This window comes from Jaculus jaculus, chromosome 10, assembly GCF_020740685.1.
Source record: "Jaculus jaculus isolate mJacJac1 chromosome 10, mJacJac1.mat.Y.cur, whole genome shotgun sequence".
Classification (NCBI taxonomy): domain Eukaryota; kingdom Metazoa; phylum Chordata; class Mammalia; order Rodentia; family Dipodidae; genus Jaculus; species Jaculus jaculus.
Window position 1 is genome coordinate 100,400,957 of NC_059111.1, and position 24,731 is coordinate 100,425,687.

Genomic DNA, 24,731 nt, shown 5'->3' on the forward strand with positions numbered 1-24,731 from the left:
CACGTGGGCATTGGGGAATCAGACCTGGGTACTGAGGCTTTCCAGGCAAGAGCCTTAACTGCTAAGCCATCTGTCCAGCCCTTTTTTTTTTTTTTTTTAATTTTTTGTTCATTTTTTATTTATTTATTTGAGAGCGACAGACATAGAGAGAAAGACAGATGGAGGGAGAGAGAGAGAATGGGCGCGCCAGGGCTTCCAGCCTCTGCAAACGAACTGCAGATGCGTGCGCCCCCTTGTGCATCTGGCTAACGTGGGACCTGGGGAACCGAGCCTCGAACCGGGGTCCTTAGGCTTCACAGGCAAGCGCTTAACCGCTAAGCAATCTCTCCAGCCCCCCCTTTTTTTTTTTTTTTTGGTTTTTTTTTTTTTTTTCGAGGTAGGGTCTCACTCTGGCCCAGGCTGACCTGGAATTCACTATGTAGTCTCAGGGTGGCCTCGAACTCACAGTGATCCTCCTACCTCTGCCTCCCAAGTGCTGGGATTAAAGGCATGCGCCACCACGCCCGGCTGTCCAGCCCTTCTTTGTGTGTTTTTAAATTTATTTATTTGGGAGAGTGGAGGCAGGCAGAGCATGCAAAATATTTATTCTTTTTTTAAATTTTTGATTTTTCAAGGTAGGGTCTTGCTGTAGCCCAGGTTGACCTGGAATTCACTATGTAGTCTCAGTGCAGCCTAGGTTGTCTATCTTCTGCTTCCCAAGTGCTGGGATTAAAGGTGTGTGCCATCATGCCCAGCAAGTCTGAAAAAATTTTCAGTCAGACTAAAGTAGTGCTTGTGGATTTTCTTCATTATAAAATTGCATTATTATGATGTGTGTTCTTTGGTTTGTCAACATCGTATAAACATATTTTTTTTCTTTTTCATATCATTTATTTGAGAGAGAGGTAGATAGGATGGGCATGCCAGGGCCTTTAGCCACTGCAAACGAACTCCATATGCATGTACCATATGCATGCACCACACTGTGCTTCTGGCTTTATGTGGGTTCTGGGGAATAGAACCTGGGTCCTTAGGCTTCACAGACAAGCGCCTTAACTGCTAAGCCATCTCTCCAGCCCTTTTCTCAAGCCATCCTTTTATTCCACTTAGATCATTCTTTTTTTTTTTTTTTTTTTAATTTTAGAGAGGGAGGGAGGCTTGGCAGGCCAGGACCTCAGCCACTGACATCGAACACCAGATGCTTGTGCCACCTAGTGGGCATGTGCAATCTTGCACTTGCCTTGCCTTTTTGCATCTGGCTTACATGGGATTTGGAAAGTTGAATATGGGTCCTTAGGCTTTGCAGGCAAGTACCTTAACTGCTAAGCTATCTTTCCAGCCCTGGATCATTCTTTTTTTCTTCTTTCTTTCTTTTTTGGTTTTTTCAAGATGGGTCTCACTGTAGTCCAGGCTAGCCTGGAATTCACTGTGTAGTCTCAAGCTGGCCTTGAACTCACAGCAGTCCTCCTACCTCTGCCTCTCAAGTGGTGGGATTAAAGGCGTGTGCCACCATGCCCAGCAGGATCATTCATTTTAAGTGAAGGAGGCATAAGCTTTAATGTATAATCATACTTTTTTTTTGGTCTTGTCTGAGGTAGAGGGTATCACTCGCCCAGGCTGACTTAGAATTTACTCTGTAGTTCCAGCCTGGCCTTGAACTCATAGTGATCTTCCTACCTCTGCCTCTCTAGTGCTGCGAGTGCCATCTTGCCTGGCTAGACAGACATTTTTCATTTTTTTTTTTTTTTAATTTTTTTTGTTCATTTTTTATTTATTTATTTGAGAGCGACAGACATAGAGAGAAAGACAGATAGAGGGAGAGAGAGAGAGAATGGGCGCGCCAGGGCTTCCAGCCACTGCAAACGAACTCCAGATGCGTGCGCCCCCTTGTGCATCTGGCTAACGTGGGACCTGGGGAACCGAGCCTTGAACCGGGGTCCTTAGGCTTCACAGGCAAGCGCTTAACCACTAAGCCATCTCTCCAGCCCACATTTTTCATTTTTGTTTTTTCAGTTTTTTGAGGTAGGGTCTCATTCTAGCCCATGCTGACCTGGAATTCACTATGTAGTCTCAGGGTGGCCTTGAGCTCACAGCGATCCTCCTACCTTGGCTTCCTGAGTGCTGGGATTAAAGGTGTGCGCCTCCATGACTGGCAGACTCACTCATTTATTTATTTATTTATTTAAGAGTGACAGAGGGAGAAAGAGGCAGATAGAGAGAGAGGGAGAATGGGTGCACCAGGACCACCAGCCACTGCAAACGAACTCCAGGTGCGTGTGTCCCTTTGTGTGTCTGGCCAACATGGGTCTTGGGGAATAGAGCCTTGAACCAGGGTCTGTAGGCTTCATAGGCAAGTGCTTAACCATTAACCCATGTCTCTAGTCCCAGACACACATTTTTTTTTTCTTTTCAAAAAATTTTTTTCTTAACTTCCATGATTATAAAAAAAATATCCATGGTAGTACCCTCCCTCCCCCCACTTTCCCCTTTGAAACTCCATTCTCCCCATCTCAATAAGTCTCTTATTTTGATGTCATGATCTTTTCCTTCTATTATGATGGTCTTGTGTAGATAGTGTCAAGCACTGTGAGGTCATGGATATCCAGGCCATTTTGCAGACACACATTTTTTTTTAAATTTTTTATTTATTTATTTGAGAGCGACAGACACAGAGAGAAAGACAGATAGAGGGAGAGAGAGAATGGGCGCCCAGGGCTTCCAGCCATTGCAAACGAACTCCAGACGCGTGCGCCCCCTTGTGCATCTGGCTAACGTGGGACCTGGGGAACCGAGCCTCAAACCGGGGTCCTTAAGCTTCACAGGCAAGCACTTAACTGCTAAGCCATCTCTCCAGCCCAGACACACATTTTTTAAGCATAATGTTGTCCTTTTTTTCTTAGCCTAGAGCTTGTAAAATTCTAAAGTAAGATACAAGCAAACCGTGGGGCCAGAGAGATGGCTCAGCAGTTAAGGCACTTGCCTGCAAAGCCTAATGACATGGGTTTGATTCTCCAGTACCCACATAAAGCCAGGTGGCACATATATCTGGAGTTCCTTTGCAGTGGCTTGTGGCCCTGGCTTGTCCATTCTCTCTTTATCTCTCTTTTCTCTCTTTCTCTGCTTGCAAATAAATAAATAATTAGAAACTAGCACACCAAAGTCCAAACAGTAATTTTTCTGAGTGTCAGTAACTATTTGATTTTGTCAGTACTCCAATAAGTCCAAAAACATTTAGAACTCGTATTTTGTTTCCCCTTGCTTTGCAGTTTGAACTTTGTATATATTTTCTTATATTTTGAGTTTTCAAAGTAGGATCTTGCTATAGCCCAGGCTGACCTGAAATTCATTATGTGGTCTCAGGATGGCCTCGAACTCACACTCTGCCTCCTGAGTGCTAAAATTTAAAGGCATGCACCAACACACCTGGCCATTCTGAACTTAGAATAATATGTTTACCTACAGAGAGCTGCCCACCTCATAGAACCATGTTCTTGGATTCTCTACAGTTGTTTAGCAGTTAGTAAGCCTACATTTCTGAGATTGAATTTTAAGGTAAAATAGTAATAGTAATAATAAAAGGAAACCTAAGAAAAATTATATTGCAATTGTAAGTAGTATAAATGGCATGCTTAAGCATAGAATTTTGAACTGCATTTTCAGAATGAAAAATTCAAAGAGAGAAGTGGGTGTTTTAGGTCACACTCAGGTTTAGTGAATCAGTATTCAGTTACTTGTTTGATACAAGCATTGAAACTGTTGACAGCTTAAACAAGCAATGTGACAGAGCAGATAGGCTGTTGACTTAAAACTGAAGGTCATTAAGTATGGGCAAGACACAGATGCTCTATGACAATGAGATTCCAGCCTGGCATGGAGGCTTGTGCCTGTAATCACAGTACTTAGGAAGCCGAGGCAGGAGGATTGCTAAAAGTTTAGGCTAGGCTGAGTTACAAAGGGAAACCTTATCTTAGAAAAAGAAAAAAATTAAAACAAAACAAAAATGAAGACAATTGCAAAGCTGGGAGGTGTAATATACTTCCAGTTGAGGTAGGAAGATCACAAGTTTCAGGCCAGTCTGGGCTATCAGCTGCTTGAAGTGGGTTTATATTAAAGGACAGTGATGTTTCTTTTGAGGACACATAAAAGTTGTACCCAGTTTAATCAGTTTACTAAGGAATTGTAGACTAAAGAAGGAAGAAATTGGAGCCTCTCTTAGAATAATGAAGGAGTCTGAGGGTTAATTTCTAGCAGGAATCTTAGGGCTTTCAGCACCTGCAGAAAACTATCTGTTCCTTTATGAGTTAGCTTTTTTGGGGAGGGGTTATCGAGGTGGGGTTTCATGCTACTTCAGGCAATGAATTAGCTTTTTATTCTATTATCTTCCATTTATTCTGTCAGTCTAGTCTAATCTGTTGAGGATGGTCTTGAACTCCTGGGCTCAAGAGATCCTCCAACCTCAGTCTCCCAAGTAGCTGAGATACAATCTTACACTACTATTCCAGCTCCTGTTTCTTTTGAGTTTAAATTCTCAGAAATTGGAAGGCAAGGCCAAATAAGCCAATTCTTAATTTTTTTTATTTTTATTTTTTATTTTCGAGGTAGGGTCTCACTCTAGCTCAGGCTAACCTGGAATTCCCTGTGTAGTCTCAGGGTGGCCTCGAACTCATGGTGGTCCTCCTACCTCTGCCTCCCAAGTGCTGAGATCAAAGGCGTGTACTACCACTCCCGGCAAGTTAGCCAATTCTACAAAATTATCAAGGATATAGAGAAAAGTAGATCGTAAAAAACTCTGAAATTGTTTGTAGCTTCATGTCTTTAACTGCATAATCTTAAGAAGTCAAAGAATGCTGGGCATGGTGTTGTATGTCTTTAATCCCACACCGGGAGATCGAGGTAGGAGGATTGATAGGAGTTCGAGGCCAGCCTGAGACTACATGGTGAATTCTCGGTCAGCCTGGGCTAGAAATAGACATACCTTAAAGCTATATATACATCTAGCCCTTGATTTTGTTGAGTTAGTCTCACTATGTGTCCTCATGGCTGGCCTTCAGCATCCTCTGTAGCCCAGGTAGACCTTAAAGTTGGAATCTTGTTGCCTCAGCCTCTTGAGTAGCTGGAATTACATGCCTGTGCTGTCAGTCCCTGCTTAAAATGAAGCTTGGGGCAGGAGAGAGTGAGTTTAGCAGTTTAGGTGTTTGTCTGCAAAGCCAAAGGATCCAGGTTTGATTGCCCAGGAAACACGTAAGCCAGATGCACATGGTGGCACATACATCTGGAGTTACCTTGCAGTAGTTGGAGGTCCTGGCATGACCATTCTCATTTTCTCTCTCTCTCTGTCACTTTCTCTCTACCTGCCTCTCAAATCAATAAATAAGAATAAAATACTAAATAAATAAATAAATCAATAAAACAAAGCTTGTATTGCCATAAAAATAAATACAGTGAAAAAAATGAGGTGTTGTAAAGATATAACTAACCCTTTTTCACATTGTCTGCTAAAGGTTAGAATTTGTGGTGTGTTAGATACTTCTTTCTTGACTTAGGCAAGATAATTCGCTTTTTTAAGAGAGAATGAGAGAAACAGATAAGAGAGAGAATTGGGGTGCCAGGGCCTCAGCCACTGGAGTTGAACTCCAGATGCTCGTGCCATTCTAGTGGGCATATGTGACCTTGCACTTTGCCTCACCTTTGTGCATCTGGATAACGTGGGATCAAGAGAGAACATGGGTCCTTTGGCTTCGCAGGCAAGTGCCTTAACTGCTGAGCCATCTCTCCAGCCCATAATTCACTTTTTTAGAATAAACTTTTTTTTTTTAATTTACTTATTTAGGGGTTTTTTTTTCTAGGTAGGGTCTGGAATTCACTATGTAGTCTCAGGGTGGCCTTGAACTCAAGTTGATCCTCCTATCTCTGTCTCCTGAGTGCTGGGATTAAAGGTATGTACTACCATGTCTGGCTTATTTTGTTTCATTTATTTGCAGTGAGATACAGGGAGATATTGAGATTGAATATTGGTGCACCAGGGCCTTTAGCCACTGCAAATGAACTCTAGATGCTTGCATCACTTTGTGTATCTGCTTTATGTGGGTACTGAGGAATCAACCTGGGTTGTTAGGCATTACAGGCAAGTACCTTAACTGCTCTCTCCAGCCCATAAGTCACTTTTTAAAATGACACCTTTGGGCTGGAGAGATGGTTTAGCGGTTAAGCGCTTGCCTGTGAAGCCTAAGGACCCTGGTTCGAGGCTCGGTTCCCCAGGTCCCACGTTAGCCAGATGCACAAGGGGGCGCACGCGTTTGGAGTTCGTTTGCAGATGCTGGAAGCCCTGGCGCGCCCATTCCCTCTCTCTCCCTCTATCTGTCTTTCTCTCTGTGTCTGTCGCTCTCAAATAAATAAATAATTAAAAAAAATAAATAAAATGACACCTTAGATTATCTTCCGTGCAAAAGAAGATGAAAGTTGCCTGAACTGTGTATATCCAAGCACATAGGTAAAAGGACTAGCCAGAAATAGAAGCCTGTGAGAGTAAGATGTAGATTCCTAGAGAAGTCCTTTTAGACCTGCAGGGATGTGATTATCTCATTCAGCTTGATTTCTCACTTTAGCTTTTCATCCAGGAGGTCCTCAGTTCTGTAGGATATCACCAACTGGTCCCACAAGTTAGAATGTGACTAGAATACAGGAATAGGAACTGGGGAGTATGTGCATTAATGATGGGAGCAGAACAGGCATGATTGTTAGAGCTTTTATCAGAGTTTAGAATCCATGTAATAGCATTATGAGGAAAGCCTGCTATACTTTTAATTTGCCTCATGCTAGAGGGAATACTTACACTGTTGATCTGTGTTTATTAGTGAACATGTTTTACGACAGTAATTATTGTTAGCAATAGAATTTTATTACTTTCCTTCATATCCCCAGATTGCCAAGTTGCTTTAAGTCATTTTTCTTAGATATTATGGATGCATTTTCTTCTGTTCTCTTTTTGTTGTTTCTTTGAGGTAGGCTTTCACTCTAGCCCAGGCTGACCTGGAATTTACTATGTAGTCTCAGGCTGGCCTCGAACTCACAGCGATCCTCCTACCTCTGCCTCCCAAGTGCTGGGACTTTTGATTTTTGAGATGTAGCCCAGTCTGGCTTTGTAACTCACTATGTATCCTAGACTAGCCTTAGCCTCCTCAGTGTTGGGGTTATAGTTGTAAGTCACCATAGCCAGGTACACATATACACACACAGTCTGTCTGTCTGTCTGTCTCTCTCTCTCTCTTTCTCTCTCTCTTGTTTCCTTCCTTCCTTCCTTTCTTTTTTGGTTTTTCGAGGTAGGGTCTCACTCTAGCCCAGACTGACCTGGAATTCACTATGGAGTCTCAGGCTGGCCTCAAGCTGACAGCGATCCTCCTACCTCTGCCTCCTGAGTGCTGGGATTAAAGGTGTGCTCCACCATGTCTAGCACCTATGCTTTTTTTTTTTTTTTGAGGTAGGGTCTCGCTCTAGTCAAAGCTGACCTGGAATTCACTGTATAGTCTCAGGGTGGCCTTGAACTCATGGCAATCCACCTACCTCTGCCTCCCGAGTGCTAGGATTAAAGGTGTGCGCCACCACGCCCGGTTTTCCTATGCTTATTTTTAAGTGATACAGTCAGTAATATGGTTATAAGTATTTGATTTTTTTTAATTTTAAAACTTATTTATTAATTTATTTGTTTATTTGAGAGAGAGAAGGAGGCAGAAAGAGAGAAAGAGAGAATGGGTACTCCAGGGCCTCTAGCCACTGAAAATGAACTCCAGATGCATGCACCCCCTTGTGCATCTGTCTTACATGGATCCTGGTGAGTCAAACTGGGATCCTTTGGCTTTGCAGGCAAATACCTTAACTGCTGAGCCATCTCTGCAGTCTTGATTTTTTTTAATTTTATATTTTGCTCTTTTTTTTTGAGGTAGGGTCTCACTCTAGCCCAGGCTGACCTGGAATTCACTATGTAATCTCAGGGTGGCCTCGAACTCTCAGCGATCCTCCTACCTCTGCCTCCTGTGTGCTGGGATTAAAGGCGTGTGCCACCATGCCTGGCTTTATTGTTTGCTTTTTAAAAAAAAAATTTTGGTTTTATTTATTTATTTATTTATTTATTTATTTATTTATTTGAGAGTGACAGACAAAGAGGCAGAGAGAGAATGGGCTCACGAGGGCCTTCAGCCACTGCAAACAAACTCTAGATGCATGTGCCACCTGTGCATCTGGCTTATGTGGGTACTGGGGAATTGAGTCTTGAAACCTTAGGCTTCTCAGACAAGTGCTTAACCACTAAGCCATCTCTCCAGCCCCTATATTTTGCTTTCTTAAAAATATTTTATTTATTTATTTATTAGAGATGGGGCCGGGGGAGAGACTGAGAATGAGTGCACCGGGGCCTCTAGCCACTGAAAATGAGCTCAAGGCACATGCATCACCATGTGCATCTGGCTTACATGGAACTTGGAGAATTGAACTGAGGTCCTTAGGCTTTGCAGGCGTGTACCTTAACTGCTAAGCCATCTCTTCAGCTCTATTTTTTGTTTTTCTTTTGAGGTAGGATTTCACTCTAATCAGGGATGTCATAGCATTCACTATATAGTCTTAGGGTAGCCTTAAACTCATGGCTAATCACCTGTCTTTGCCTCCAGCCTATCTCTGCTTCCAGAGTGCTGGAATTAAAGGTATGTACCACCATGCCTGGCTCCAGTATCTGATCTTGAAAAGTATCTTAAATTTAAATGACCAAAGGACAAGTGTCTATATGAACTAATGAACTGGTTCCTCATGTATTTGTGTTACTTTAAAAAGTGACATAAGATGGCCCCCATCTTTTAACACCAGCACCTAGGAGGCAGAGATAGGTAGGAAGATCCTGTGAGCTTGAGGTCACCCTGAGACTACATAGTGAATTACAGGTCAGGCTGGGTTAGAATGAGACCTTATCTCAAAGGAAAAAAAGTAACAAAAGCATTACAGTTCCATTGTGTTCTCCTTCAGTGGCAATTCTTTCTCAGAGACCATGGCTTGAATTTGAGTTCAATGATACGTTTCTGCTGTGCTGTTCTAGTAGTTTTTTTTTATTTATTTGTAAATAGAGATAGAAGAGTGAAGGGAACATACCAGGGCCTCCAGCCACTGCGAACAACTCCAGATGCATGTGCTCTTTGTGCATCTTGCTTTACATGGGTATTGGGGAATCAAACTTAGGTTATTAAGCTGTACAGGCAAGAAGTACCTTAACTGCTAAGCCATCTCTGACCCATGTTCTTCTAGTAGCTTTAAGGCTCTCATCTCCTTCATGGTACTTTCTTTCATATTAATTTCCTTTGTCATTAGGTTGTATGTCACCTGTGTTTCTTTGATACTCTCATTTCTTTTATTTCCTTCATTTTTTTGATTTGGGGGCTGCTTTGACTTTTATAGCTGTCACCAGCTAGCATAGACTCTTTCAACTGGTAAGTCAGCCAGTCACTATTCTTTGATTTTTTTTTCAGCTATTTCTTCATAGCCAAAGGTGGCTTTTAAACTGGGTGTGGTTTACATTTGTAATTCTGGAAGTTGGAACACTGAGGCAGGAGCATCACATGTTCTAGCCCAGAATGGCTACATTGTGAGACCCTGTCTCAAAAGAAAAGATAAAAGGACTCAGGAATATTGCTTCTATTGTTTCTGATTATAAATGTAGAAAATTCTGTGCCGGGCATGGTGGCGCACACCTTTAGTCCTAGCAGAAGTAGGAGGAGCACTGTGAGTTCGAGGTCAGCCTGGGGTTACATAGTGAGTTCCAGGTCAGCCTGGGCTGGTGTGAGACCCTACCTCAAACAAACAAACACACACACACACACACACACACACACACCACTAAATGTAGAAAATTCTGCATGGTAAAAAGACCTAGATAATCAGAGCACAAGTATTACTGTGTCATAATTCAGTTATAGCTTTGTGTTAAAATAAAAACATTACCAGGCTACATTTAAAATGTATCTTAAATTCTGTATACTTGAAAAACATTTGGAGGCTATACTGAAAACTCACTAGGGTAGTACATGCTGACTTTGAACTTGTGGAAATCCTCCTGCCTCAGGCACATGCTGAGATTACAGGTATGAATCAGCATGTGCAACTTTGTTTTTTATTTTTTATTTTTTTTAAAAAAATTTTATTTATTTATTTGGGAGCGACAGACACAGAGAGAAAGACAGATAGAGGGAGAGAGAATGGGCGCGCCAGGGCTTCCAGCCTCTGCAAACGAACTCCAGACGCGTGCGTCCCCTTGTGCATCTGGCTAACGTGGGACCTGGGGAACCGAGCCTCGAACCGGGGTCCTTAGGCTTCACAGGCAAGCGCTTAACCGCTAAGCCATCTCTCCAGCCCAGCATGTGCAACTTTGTATAACTTGCTTTTATAATTTAATTCTTAACTTATTATTCATTCTTTTCTGGTATTTGTGAATAGATATGATGGCACTGATCTCAGCCAACTGCCAAGCTCCTCCTCTTTGTATATTGAGGGAAGACTGGGTTGTTCTTTTAACATCTTAAATATCTTACAAGCTTTTCTTCTTTCTAGCAAGGTTGTTGCCCAGTTTTATTCTCTCATAGTTTCGTTACATGGACTGACAAACTAGATTTAAAGTTTTAAAAACATCATTAGGGCTGGGGAAATGGCTCAGTAATAAAAAGCACTTGCTGGCAAAACCTGCTGGCCTGGATTCTATTCACCAGTATCCATGTAAAGCAAGATGCACATGCAGAAAAAAGAGGAACTGGGACCCCGTTTTTTTTTTTCTTTTTGTCACTCACAAATAAATAAAATATTTTAAAAACCATTGTGTTTGAGAGATGCCTTAATGGTTATGGCACTTGCCTGCAAAACCTAAGGACCCAGGTTCGATTCCCCAGTACTCACATAAGCCAGATGCACAAGGTGGTGCATGCATCTGGAGTTCATTTGAGGTGGCTAGAGGCCCTGGTACACCCTGCCCCCCCCCCAATAAAAATAAATGTAAAAGCCAGATGTGGTACACACCTTTAATCGCATCACTGGGGAGTCTGAGGTAGGAGGATCGCTGTGAGTTTGAGGCCAGCCTAAGAAAACAGTGAATTCTAGGTCAGCCTGGGCTACCTACCTTGAAAAACAAACAAACAAAAAAATTTTTTTAAATCTTTAGTTTCTGTTTATAACCAGCAAAAATGAACTTATTAGGTATGGTTGCCATATGACTATAATTCCAGCAGTTGAGAGGTTCAGGCAGGAAGCTGGGCTGCATCTGAGACACTGTTTCAAAAAATAAACCCACCCACCCACCCATGCACCCCTTAAGCTAGAAGTTTTCTCTGCATCATATTTGAAAAAAATTGAGATTGCCATAGGCATTGTGTTGGGAGTGATGCTGGCATCTATTTGTACTTAATAAAGTATACGCCCACATGTACTAAAGGATTAATAGGATTAGCCTTCCTGAACTGTATTATAGTCTTGTGTTTGCATTTTCTGGAGGAAAGGAAAGCAGCTACTACTTAGTATGACTATATTCAAAAGGAACTGGCTTGACATTATTACTGATTTTCATAATTCTTTGTTTGCTATGTAATAACAATATACTTAAAGCATGACGTGTCAAGCCATAGTAAATGTTTCCAAAGCATCTTTGTTCATGTTAAATATTATGGTAAGTATTTTTATAAAACAAGTACTACACGTTGAACTGCATTTAATATACAGTGGGTTAAACCAAGTACATTTATGAGGGCAACACGAAGTAGGGGATCAATAAGTAATTTTAGAAAGTAATTTCAAGCTGAGAATAGTTGTGCACACCTATAATTTCATCATTTGGAGAGGCTGAGCAGGATCGTGAGTTCTAGCGTGGCCTGCATAGCTGCACTTCAAGGACAGCTTGTGAGACCTTGTCACACACAAGAAAAAAACAATCGAGCTATGTGGGGTGGTGCACGCCTTTAATCCCAGCACTCAGTAGGCAGCGGTACGATCACCATGAGTTTGGGGCCACCTTGAGATTACATAGTGAATTCCAGGTCAGTCTGGTCTAGAGTGAGACCCTACCTCAAAAAACCAAAAAGAAAAAAAAAATCATTACAAAGTTTTCTTATAGACGAATTTTAAAGGAAAAACAAAGGTACCCCGGGGCAAAGTTAGAGTTGGATGAGAAAGTATGAGGAGACTGGCATGGTGGTACATGCTTCTAATCTATGATTGTCATACAAGGCCATCATGGGTTCAAATAATTTCCAGGTAACCTAGGCTATGGTGAAACCTTGCCTCAAAAAAACAGATGCTAGAGAGGCGTTTGCTTGCAAAATCTGATAGCCTAGGTTTGATTCCCCACTAACCCAAGCCAGATGCAGAAAATGGTGCATGTATCTGTAGTTTGTTTACAGTGGCCAGAGGCTCTGGTGCACCCATTTTCTCCCTCCCTCTTCCCTTTCTCTCCTCGTCTTCCTTGTCTCTCTCCACCTTTCCCCCTCTCTGCTTACAAATTAATAAAATATTTTTAAGACCTTCCCCCAAACAATAAAACCAGAGTAAAGTGTGAGGAGAGTTTAAAAGTGATCCCCAGTATAATAATGATGTGCGCCGGGTGTGGTGGCGCACGCCTTTAATCCCAGCACTCGGGAGGCAGAGGTAGGAGGATCGCCATGAGTTCGAGGCCACCCTGAGACTCCATAGTGAATTCCAGGTCAGCCTGGGCTACAGTGAGACCCTACCTCGAAAAATCAAAAAAAAAAAAAAAAAAAAAAATGATGTGCTTTTTACCTTGGCTCATATGAAGACACAAGCATTCACTTGTATACTTCTTAAGGTAGTTTTCTGCTTTAGAGTAGATTATAAACTGGCCATGGATCTTTTTGTAGTTGCAACATTATTATATGGACTTGTACCTTATATTGAAAGAAATAGTAATTAGAGAAAACTTGTCTTTGATACTCCAAGAGAGTATGGCAAACAAGAACCTACAAGTTTTCAGTTCTATACTTCTCTTTGTGGCTCTAGCTTTCTGTCTGATGGTTATGGATCTTATTTTAGAGGAAAGTGGCTTCTTTGTCTGAAGCCAACTGTGACCTGTGGTCCTTGACAAGTCTTATCTGTGGGGAGGGCTTTATTTGCCATACTAGCAAATGTGGGAGGGCTGTCCCTTCCCTGCCTCCATTCACAGACATGGGGATACTTCCATTGCTTTGTGTGCTGTTGCATATCCTCTTCCCTCTTTGTTTCCCTGAGCTGAGCCTTGTAATTCTGTACAAAAAATACTGATTGCTTTTATAAAATTGCTTGCCATTAATGCCTGAATAATATACAGTAAGATAGGATTCTGCATACCATTAAATATGTCAAATATTACAAAATTAAAGGTTCTTTTTGAAATTATAATACTAAACTCAGTTCACTTTTGCTTAGCCTTCACAGTTGTTGATCACATAGCATGGTCATCCACTCACAGCTTAAAAAAATACAGGGAGCATCGGAGAGAATGGGTAAAGTAAAATTTTGATGTTTTTAAAATAGCACCTAAATCTATGAAAGTTGACTTGGTTTATTTGTTTGTATGGGAGGGAGGGTGGGTTGTACTGAGGGGGAGGGGGTGGGTATTGGGAATATAGCATGCACTAAGGTTTTATGTATTACTGCTAAAATTTGAAGTATGTCAATTTCAGAAAAGGCAGTAGGACTATAATTCTATATTGGATTACAATGGATTATTTTTCTGTCCCAAAATATTGAAGGAAATTTGAGTATAGATTGAATAAAAACCCTTTTTAGAGTAGGCCTCAGTGTCACCTTGGGCTCTGTTACTGGAAAGGAATAGTATGCATTCCAGTTTTTGTTGTATACCTGTGACTCAGGCAGTCTCAAATGTTACATAATTCATGAGACCTATGAAGGGGTTGCATAAAAGGATAATAAAGTTGTAACTTTCAGTATAGTAGACAGAATTAATCAAACTTTTGGTGCTTGCATTCAAATGAGGTCTTTTGCCTGCCCATCACTCATTGAATGGTGGGCACAGGTCTGTCATCCTAATAATTGGGAAGATCAGAAGTTTAAGGTTATCCTGTTACATAACAAGTTCTAGATTAGCCTGAGCTATAGGAGACCCTATCCACTCCCCCCCCACACACAAAAAAATCAAATAGTCCAATTCATTATTGTGAAGGTAATAGGGCAGAGAGACCTAGTTTTATAGTAAGACTATTTTTGTTGTTCACTAAGCTTGATTCAGCCTATCTTATTATTAAAATATCTCTTAAGATTTACTAAACAATAAAAATCTGGATTAGATGAATTTAAAACATCAACTTTTACCCAGAAAAATGATCCCAGCTTCTTTATTCCCATTCAAGCAGCCATTTTCCAAAGCAAATAATTTACTTACTGTTCCCCAAGTCTTCATACATTTCTAAACTTTGTCAAGGTTTACATTCCAGTATAGAATGCTCTTTCTTCTTTCTTTTCCACTAAGTGCTATCTGTTTCAAATTTTGACTGCAGGAAGCCTTTCCCAACCTTTGCAGTCCTTTGATGGCAGTTCTCCTGTATTCAAAGTACCCCTTTGGCACTGTCTTGTATTATTCCTTACTACTTATGTCCTGTTTCTCTAGTAAAATTGTGGTCTCCTTAGGAATAGAGCACTTGGCTTAAGGTCTTTATAACTCCACTGTGTGGCACAGAGGATAGGGTTACTGGTAGGTGTGATTCTATGATAAGGATTTAGTCACTGTGACAGGGCAGTTTTCCTCCCTATAACTTAGTGTTTAAACTTACAAAAGGGAACATATTAGGGGAATTAGCACAAGTAATTTTTTTGCATGACTATGACCAGGAAACCCAAAGTACATTTTATCCATAAAGTAATTGCTTGTGTTACAATATTTCATTCATATTGTTTTTGAAAGTAGGTGCTACTTTAGTTTCTTTAGAAAAACATGGTTTGGGCCAGATATTGTGACAGAAATCAAAATTACCAGTATTTTTATTTTCAAATTATGTAGTCAAATTATATTTCTATGGCATAAGCCCAGATTTGTTCATTACTTTATAGTTATTACAATTACATAGACAAATTGATTTAAATTAACTGCAAAGTTCCCTAAATTAAACTTTAAATATATCAATAACCAGATTCTTACTTGCAAGTCCCTCTGATTATTTGTATTGCTAATTATTAGTTTAATTACTTCATTGTTTCAAAAATTTTTATAATGGCTAACATTTGATAGCTGTATTTGTTTTGCTATAGTTAAATATTTATGGAACACATTCATTTATTGTGAGGCATTACTTTAAATTACCTTTTGGCATTTATAGGGACTGATGCTTTTTATTTACATTTTGTCTGTTAGTGTCTTGTCTACAGGACACACACACACACACACACACACACACACACGGAGTACTGTTTAGATACAGTGTGAATACTTAAGCAAAAATGGGCACCCTATTAGAGGAAATGATTGGTTAATAAAACTTTTATGAATCTTAATTTTTTTAAACTTTGTTTTTATTTATTTCTTTGACAGAGAGGGAGAGAAAGAAAATGGGCATGCCAGGGCCTTTAGCCACTGCAAACGAGTTCCAGATGCATGCGCCCACTTTGTGCATCTGGCTTATGTGGGTCTTGGGGAATTGAGCCGAGGGCCTTTGGTTTTGCAGGCAAACATTTTAACCACTAAGCCGTCTCTCCAGCCCGTGAATCTTAATTTTATCCTAAAGGCTAGCTTATACCCTTGACCCATATATTTTATAAAGCACCAAACTGATTACTACTGTTGGCATTACCAAAAGGCTTAGATAGTTGTAGCAGGGAGATTCCTAGATTTGTAAGTCTCTGCTCCCACCATAAAATTACCACTTTTAACCAAATTAAAACAGATTTGAATGTTTCTTTCTTAAATTCTAGGAAGTAAGAAGCCTCTACTGTAGTTTTGACATTCTGATATGAGCAATATAAAACTATAGTTTTAGTCTAACATGAACTTGAGGTACTCCCTAGTCTTGATGACACATATCTTTTTTAAAGAAACATTTTTTAAAACCCCATTTTGGCCCAAGGGCCACTTGTAGATCGCCCCAGTCTTGGACTTTAAACTTAGTCCTATTTTTCACTAGGGTTACACTTTTTAAGTCAGTATTGTAAAAAGTAGAAAAATACACATATAAATATACCCTGATTTTGTTCACCTTTGTTTCCTTATACAAGAAACTTTACAGTCATCATGTACTTCTAGGTGCTATATTGAAATTGCTGGCAGAGTCTATTCTATACAAACTGAACAATCTGGCCCCTTGTTTTATTTGTAAAGGTTCAATGTATCTATGCCTGCCTACTTCAATCTGCAAGGGAGTTTCAGAAAGGCCCCGCATTCGCCGAGCCGTGAGTTATAACTAACTTTTCAGATGTGTTAATGAATGTGGAACAAAAGCAGTTGTGTTTAGAAGGAAAAAGGACCATCAAAGTAACCTATATTGTAGTAGCAGGCTTTAACACTAAATGGATTATTCCAAATTGTGGCAAAAATAACCTACTAGAGACTAGCCTCAGGAAACCTATTGTTGAACTGCTCTGAAGCTATCATTTTAGCTATGTAATTATTTGTAAAGTCTGTACTCTGGTTGCAAATCAGAATGTTCTTTTAAGTCTTCTTAACTAAGTTAAAAACCAAGTTAAAATTTTAACGAACTTCTTACCCCATAATACTTAGTTGACTCTTAAGTTCAGTTCTTCAACTAAAGACCATTGAAAAAGAAAGGGGTAAAGTTTTAACATTTTTGTTTTGTTTTGTTTTGTTTTGTTGTTAATCACCTATGAAAATACAAAAATTAAGTGATTGAATCACTTCTTAGATGAAAATTTTTGGAGCCCTCTAGGCATCATGAGAACTACAGAGTTATTTATAATCTCTTTGATTTGCTGCAATAAACAATTTTTGCTTCAGTAATTCACCAGTAGGTTTTCATTCATCAGTGATGACATCAATTTAAGGCTAAAACACCTTCATTTTTAGGGTTTATCATTCAGCATAGAGACAGTAAACATCCTTACAATTTTTTTTCTTTTATTTCTTCAAAGATTCTAAGCAAAAAAATTGTAACTCATACTTGTATTTGTTAATGTAGCTAGTTACCTTTCTTTTTCGGAGATTCTTTAAACTTTTGAGTAAATAACCATATTTGATAAGCAGGTTGGATACTTCTGTTGCTTAGGAGCTGTGTTATTTTACATGAACACAGAATGAATTTTAATGTACCCAGTTTGGCAATATAGTACAGACCACATAAAACTTGGGAGGTATGGAACTTTTGGAAGCATTAAAGTTAACATTTCATTTAGGCAATGTGCCTTTGTTTGACTGGTGTGTAGTCCTTCTTCCAGGTTTGTACGCTCTTAAACACGTTATTCTACCCTCTCTAACTCCTCCCAGCAGCAAAAGGGAGACACTGCAGCTGGAACAAAATAGTGGAAGAAATGGCGTCTGGGGTTCAGTGGGGATTCGCAGTGTGTATGCAATGTTTGCAAGAATTACTTTTTATATTTTTCAATTAATGTAAATAATTTCAAAATAAATCATTGCTTACTGTGAAGAAGGGACCGTTGTATACTAGTAGAAAATCTCTTGATGGGTCTGTTGCAAGTCGCTTAACAACTCTTGGAGCCTCAGTTTCCTCATCTGCAATATGAAGGAGTTGGACTTGATAATCTATAAGGTCCATTCCTGCTTTAAAATCCTATGCTTTTCTGAAGTATTCTTATTTAACAGAATGCATTGCTTTCCCACTTTGACTATTTGAATTATATTTGCAGTACACATACTGCAATTGCATGTTTTCTAAAATAGTTTTTCTATGGGATGTTACATAAAAAACTAATCCCTCTTGGGCTGATTTATAAGTGTGTGTGTGTATAGCCACACATAAACAGCTAGTAATAACTAGGGCTTTCAGAAAACAAACATTTTTCAGTTGTCTAACCTTGGATGTTATTAACTTTTCTATATTACAGGAGATACTACTCGTCAACGAATCAAATTCAGTGATGACAGAGTATGCAAGAGTCACCTTCTCAACTGTTGCCCTCATGATGTCCTTTCTGGAACTGTACGTGATTATTAAATTTATTTTTTGATTACTGTTGTGCTATAAAAAGGAACTACTGTATAGTGTCTTAATCTTTTGTCAAGTTTTTAGGCAATTCTTTTTCACGGTGTTAGAAAAGATTTGCATCTCATGATAATTCACATTGTTGATTTAAATCTACAATATGGACTTTTTTTTTTTTTTTTTTTTGGTGGTAGGGTCTCTCTCTAGCTCAGGCTGACCTGGAATTCACTGTGTAGTCTCAGGGTAGCCTTGAACTCGTGGTGATCCTCCTACCTCTGCCTCCTGAGTGTTGGGACTAAAGGCGTTTGCCCCCACACCCGGCTCAATAACAGATTTTCACACTGAAGAAATTGTTCAATATTTTTTTTTCTATTTATTTACTAGAGAGAAAGAGAGATACAGAAATAGGCAGGTAGAGAAAGAGGAAGAGAATAGGTGTGTCAGGGCCTCCAGCCACTGCATACAAACTCCAGATGCATGCAGCCCCTTGTGCATCTGGCTTACGTGGGTCCTGGGGAATTGAACCTGGGTCCTTCGGCTTTGCAGGCAAGCACCTTAACCACTAATCCATCTCTTCAGCCCTGTTAAATATAATTTTTAAATTCTTCAGGATTTTTTTCTGGTGGGGGGGTTTGTTTATGCACCTATTTATTGTTGGTCGGTCTGTCTGTCTATTGATCTAATTTTGTTTTATCAAGGTAGGGACATCTCCCCAGCCCTGTTTTCTGTTTGTTTGTTTGTTTGTTTTGTGTGTGTGTGTGTTGGTTTTATTTTTCCAAGGTAAGTTCTCATTTTAGCCCAGGCTGATCTGAAACTAAGGGATCCTCTGTGTAGGCTTTCAGAGTGCTGGGAATAAAGGCATGTACCCCAACTTCCATCAGAGAGAGAGAGAGAATGAATATAATAGGTGCGCCAGAGCCTCTACCAGCTGCAAACAAACTCTAGACGCATGTGCCATTTTGTATATCTGGCTTTTCATAGGTACTGGGAAATTTAACCCTGCATTTTAGGCTTTGCAGGCAAGTGCCTTAACCATTTGAGCCCTATCCCTGGTCCTATAATCCTATAATGTTATTTGGGTATAATCAGTTATTTAAATTTTTTTTTAATGTTTATTATTTATTTATTTATTTGTGTGTATGTGAAAGAGAAATACAGAAATAGGCAGGTAGAGAGAGAGAATGGGTATGCAGGCCATGGCCTCCAGCCACTGCAAATGAACTCCCAGATGTCTGCACTCCCTTAAGCATCTTGGATATGTGGGTCCTGGGGAGTTGAACCTGTGTCCTTTGGCTTTGCCAGCAAGCACCTTAACCAACCACTAAGCCATCTCTCCAGCCCTAATCAGTTATTTTTAAAGCTGCGGGGGAATTGCACTCTGGTACAGCTTGCAATCTATCATTTTGGAGACTAAGGCTGAAGGATTATGAGTTTGAAGTATAGTTTTTGGCTAGTGACAACTGTCTCACAAACCTGCTGACCTGAGTGTGGTAGTTCAGGCATTACAGTCTCAGCACTAACATTCAGCAGACTGAGGTAGGACTACTGTTGGGTTTGAGGCTAGCCTGGGCTAAATGAGACTGTGCCTCAAAAAACAAAATAAAAATCTCCCAAACCTACTGACATTTCTTTGGTATACAGATATGTAGACAGCCAGGAAAACAGTAAAACAAAGTGAAGGATTTGAACTAGATCTGTCTGGGGCAGTTGTACACTCATTTAATCTCAGCATGCTGGAGACCAGGGCTAGGAGACTCACCTGGGCTAGAGTGAGACCCTGACTTAAAAAAAAAAAATAGGGCTGGAGAGATAGCTTAGCGGTTAAGTGCTTGCCTGTGAAGCCTAAGGACCCCGGTTCGAGGCTCGGTTCCCCAGGTCCCACATTAGCCAGATGCACACGCGTCTGGAGTTCGTTTGCAGTGGCTGGAAGCCCTGGTGCGCCCATTCTCTCTCTCTTCCTCTATCTGTCTTTCTCTCTGTGTCTGTCGCTCTCAAATAAATAAATAAAATTAAAAAAAAAATACAAAATCAGGCCAGGCATGGTGGCATATGCCTTTAATTCCAGCATTCGGGAGGCAAAGGTAGAAGGATTGCTGTGAGTTTGAGGCCACCCTGAGACTACACAGTGAATTCCAGGTCAGCCTGAGCTAGAGTGAGATCATACCTTGAAAAACCAAAACAGACAGACAGACAAACAAAATGAGGGCTGGTGAGATGGCTTAGCAGTTGAGGCCCTTGCCTGGGAAGCCTGAGGTTGTCCACTCTCTAGATCCCACATAAGCCAGATGCACAAGGTGACGCATGCATACTAGTGGCACATGTGTCTGGAGTTTGATTTCAGTGGCTGGAAGCCATGGTGCACCAATTCCCTCTCTTGCATGCACTCTTGCTGTCTTGCATTAAAAAAAAGGCCAGTCTGTTGAGCTTGCTTCAATTTTTTTTTTTTAATACTAAATGAATAAGGAAATTGATCTGTACAAAATTTTCTTAACCTCACAGTAGGATGTAAGTTTCTCAAGGATAGGGATATTGTTTTCTTTCATGGTTTATTCCTAGTATTTAGAACCTTTCATTGTATTGAGTGAATGATTACCCAGAAGTATATTAGTAAATAACCTCTTTAAAAAACCAACTTAAGGGATGGAGAGATGGTTTAGTGGGTAAGGCACTTGCCAGCAAAGCTAAAGGATTCAGGTTCAATTTCCCCAGTACCCACATAAAGCTAGATACACAAGGTGGCGCATGTGTCTGGAGTTTGATTGCAGTGACTGGAGGTACTGGTGTGCCTCTTCTGTCTGTCTGTCTGTCTCTCTGCCCCTCCCACTCTCAAGAAAATAAAATATTAAAATAAAAGTCCAAAATATCTTAACTGCTGGAGAAGGCTCAGCAGTTAAAGATGCTTGCAAAGCCTACTGGCCTGAGTTTGGTTTAATAATGCCCATATAAAGACAGTTGCACAATGTGGTACATTTACCTGGGGTTTGTTTACAGTGGTTAGAGGCCCTGGTGTATTAATTCTATCTCCCTCCCTCCCTCTCCTCCCTCACATAAATAAAAGATTTAAAAAAGCAACTGGAAATTTTCCTTTTTTGATTTTTTTGAGGGTGGGTTTCTTCACTCTAGCTCAGGCTGACCTGGAATTTACTATGTAATTTCAGGGTGGCCTCGAACCCATGGCAATCCTACCTCTGCCTCACAAGTGCTGGGATTAAAGGTGTACGCCACGTACACCTTTACAAACAAATATTTTTAATTATTTGCAAGCAGAGAGAGAGAAAAGAGACAGAGAATGGGTACACCAAGGACTGTAGTCACTGCAAACAAACTCCAGATGGTGCACCACTTTCTGTATCTGGCTTTACATGGGTACTGGTACTAGGAATCAACTCCCTGGTCGTTATGTTCTGCAGGCAAGTGCCTTAGCCACTGAGCCCTCTCTCCAGGTCCCCCCCCACAAACTGGAAATTGCACAAGATGTTACAGTAATCAATGCCAACAGTGGTTATAACTATAAATTTGAAAAGTAAATTTTCTGGTCCTTTAAGTTGTTTGGGCTTGGCATGGTGGCACACTCTTTTCTAATCCCAGCACTTGGGAAACTGAGGTAGAAGGATTGTAGTGAGTTTGTGGTCATCCTGACACTACATAGTGAATTCCAGGTTAGCCTACTCTAGATTCTGACCTTACTTCAAAAAACTAGAGGGGGGAAAACAAAAAGGTTTGTTTGGGGCTAACATGTAGTATTACTTAAAAGGTTTTTGGGGGCTGGAGAGATGGCTTAGCAGTTAAGTGCTTGCCTGTGAAGCCTAAGGACCCTGGTTCAAGGCTCAATTCCCCAGGATCCACGTTAGCCAGAAGCACAAGGGGCTTATGTGTCTGGAGTTCGTTTGCAGTGGCTGGAGGCCCTGGTGTGCCCATTCCCTTTCTCTCTCTGCCTCTTTCTGTCTCTGTCGCTCTCAACTAAATAAATGAAAATGAACAACAACAAAAAAAGCTTTTTGGGTGGCCTGGAGAGATGGCTCAGCATTGGTTAAGATGCTTGCCTGCAGAGCCTAAGGACTTGGGTTTGATTCCCTTGTACCCACATAAAGCCAGATGCACAGTGGCACATGCATCTCGAGTTCATTTGCAGTGGCTGGAGACCCTGGTGGTCCATTTTCTCTATCTGTCTCTATCTATGCTTGTAAATATATAAATAAAAGTATTTGGGGCTGGAGAGATGGCCTAGCAGTTAAGCGCTTGCCTGTGAAGCCTAAGGATCCCGGTTTGAGGCTCCATTCCTCAGCACCCGCATAAGCCAGATGCATAAGGGGGCACATGAATCTGGAGTTCGTTTTCAGTGGCTGGAGGCCCTGGTGCACCCATTCTCTGTCTCTCTGCCTTTCTCTCTCTGTCGCTGTAAAATAAAATTAAAACAAAAAATTTAAAAAAGTTTAAAAGGTTTTTTTTGAGGCCTGGGGAGTTTTCATATTGATTAAATGCACTTATTTGCAATGCCTGCCAGCCCAAGTTTAAATTCCCAGCCAGCCATGCAAAACTAGATTTGGATATTCATTTGCAGTGGCAAGAGACCCTGGTGTGCCCTTATTCACACATGCATATGCATAAATAATAAATCTGCCTTATTTATTTATTTTGTTTTTTCAAGGTAGGGTCTCACTCTAGTACAGGCTAACCAGGAATTCACTATGTAGTCTCAGGTTGGCCTTGTGGTGGTGGTAATCCTTCTACCTCTGCCTCCCAAGTGTTCAGATCAAAGGCATGCCCCCTATGCCTAGCTTTCTACTTTTTTTTTAAACCAAAATTTTTTTGGGGGGGGGTTAGGAACAAGGGGAATTAGCATAAATTATTGGCTTAAAGTTTTCCTTTTTTTTTTTTTTGGGCAAATCTTGTACCTCAGCTTCCCCAGTGCTGATATTAGACACATAGCCCACTATGCCTGTTTTCTGGCTTTTGTTTGTTTTGTTCGAGGTAGGGTTTCACTCTAGCTCAGGGTGACCTGGAATTTACTATGTGATCTCAGGGTGGCCTTGAACTCACAGGGATCCTCCTACCTCTGCCTCCCGAGTGCTGGGATTAAAGGCATGTGCCACCATGCCTGGCTGTTTTCTTTGTTGTTTTTATTTGTAGAGTTGAAAGTTGATGTAATACTTGATAAACATAGATTTTACACATTTGCCATTGGTATGTTCTACCTTTTATTTTTCTCAGTCTGTAATAAGGAAAATAGCATTGCTTTATTATTTATTTTTTTGTAGTAAGGGAGCTGGACCCTAAGCCTTGCACTGCTAGATAGTAAATGTTCTACCTTTTAGCAATATTCCAAACCTCAAAATGTGCGTTCTTTGACAGTATTTAAACCCAAAATACATTTAGTGTGTAAGAAATTAGAGGTACATTAAGCCCTTGTTACTGAATAATTAAAGCCTTACTATTATGCTTTAATGAAGTCCTGGGTTGGAGGGATGGCTTAATAGTTAAGGTGCTAGCCTGCAAAGCGAAAGAACCCAGGTTCCCTTCCCCAGGACCCATATAAACCAGATGCACAAGGTGGAGCATGCTTCTGGGGTGAGTTTGTAGCAGCTGAAGGCACTGGCATGCCCAGTCCTCTCTCTCTCTCAAATATAAATAAAAATTACAGTGCTGGCCGTGGTGCTGCAGGCCATTAATCCCAGCACTTGGGAGACAGAGGTAGGAAGTTTGCCATGAGTTTAAGGCCACCCTCAGACTACCAAGTGAATTCCAAGTCAGCCTGGGCTAGAGTGAGACCCTGCCTTGAAAAACCAAACAAAACCAAACAAAACAAAAAGCCTTAAATAGTTAAGAGCATTGTTAGCAATTAAGCACAATTAGTAACACATATTTAGTTTGAAATAGTTGTGCCCTTTGGATATAACCTCTTTTCTGCCATTCTGAAAAGTAATTACAACCGATAATTTTATACCTAACATGCTTCAGGCTTACAAAGGTGATCCTTTTTTTGTTGTTTTGTGTGTGTGTGTGTGTGTGTGTGTGTGTGCGTGCGCGCGTGCGTGCGCGCGTGCATATGTAGGCTATAAGTTGATATTGTGTGAGGCGAGGTTTTTCACTTGAATTCAGTGCCTAAACCAATTCAGCTAGCTTAGCTATCCAACTTGCCTTCAGTGTCCCCTGGTTCTGCCTCCCAAATGCTGAGATTATAAGTTGACCAGCATGCCTGCCTGGAATTTACATGGGTGTTGGGTAATGTGAACTCCAATTCTCATTGTTATGCTATCACTCCAGCCCCAGGTGATTGTTTTTGGGAGCATGTGCATATGTGTGTATTGAATATGTGCGGTGTGATATGTGTATGCTCATGTGCACAGATGCAGATGGAAGCCAGAAGAGAACTTCAAGTGTCCTTCTGTTTTGTTCATCCACATGCTTTTATGGTCAGCAAGTTCCAGTGATTCCTGCTCTTGCCCTGCCTTTCCCACCCCTCCCTGGCTCTATGTTTTTGATTTGGGTTCTGCAGAGTTGAATTTGGGTAGTTTCAGGCACTTGCAGTCCCTCATGCTTTAAGTGGCAAGCATTCTTAATTACTGAGCCATCTCTCTGGTCCTGGTGATCCTTTCTAAGGTGATCCAGAGACATGGGATT

The 24,731-nt window shown here is 40.7% G+C and overlaps 1 protein-coding gene across 8 annotated transcripts in view; it reads left to right on the forward strand.

Moving 5' to 3' along the window:
• LOC101593520 (putative RNA-binding protein Luc7-like 2) overlaps positions 1-24,731 on the forward strand; it is a 70,215-nt gene that overhangs the window by 6,158 nt on the left and 39,326 nt on the right. For 3 of the 8 annotated variants that reach the window (XM_045160981.1, XM_045160986.1, XM_045160987.1), the window contains one exon: positions 18,013-18,107. In XM_045160981.1, the coding sequence (XP_045016916.1) occupies positions 18,013-18,107 (95 nt within the window). Of the gene's footprint in view, positions 1-13,413; positions 13,491-16,315; positions 16,387-17,434; positions 17,513-18,012; positions 18,108-24,731 lie in introns of those variants that run through there. The other 5 variants (XM_045160982.1, XM_045160983.1, XM_045160988.1 and 2 more) reach the window with 4 other exon arrangements.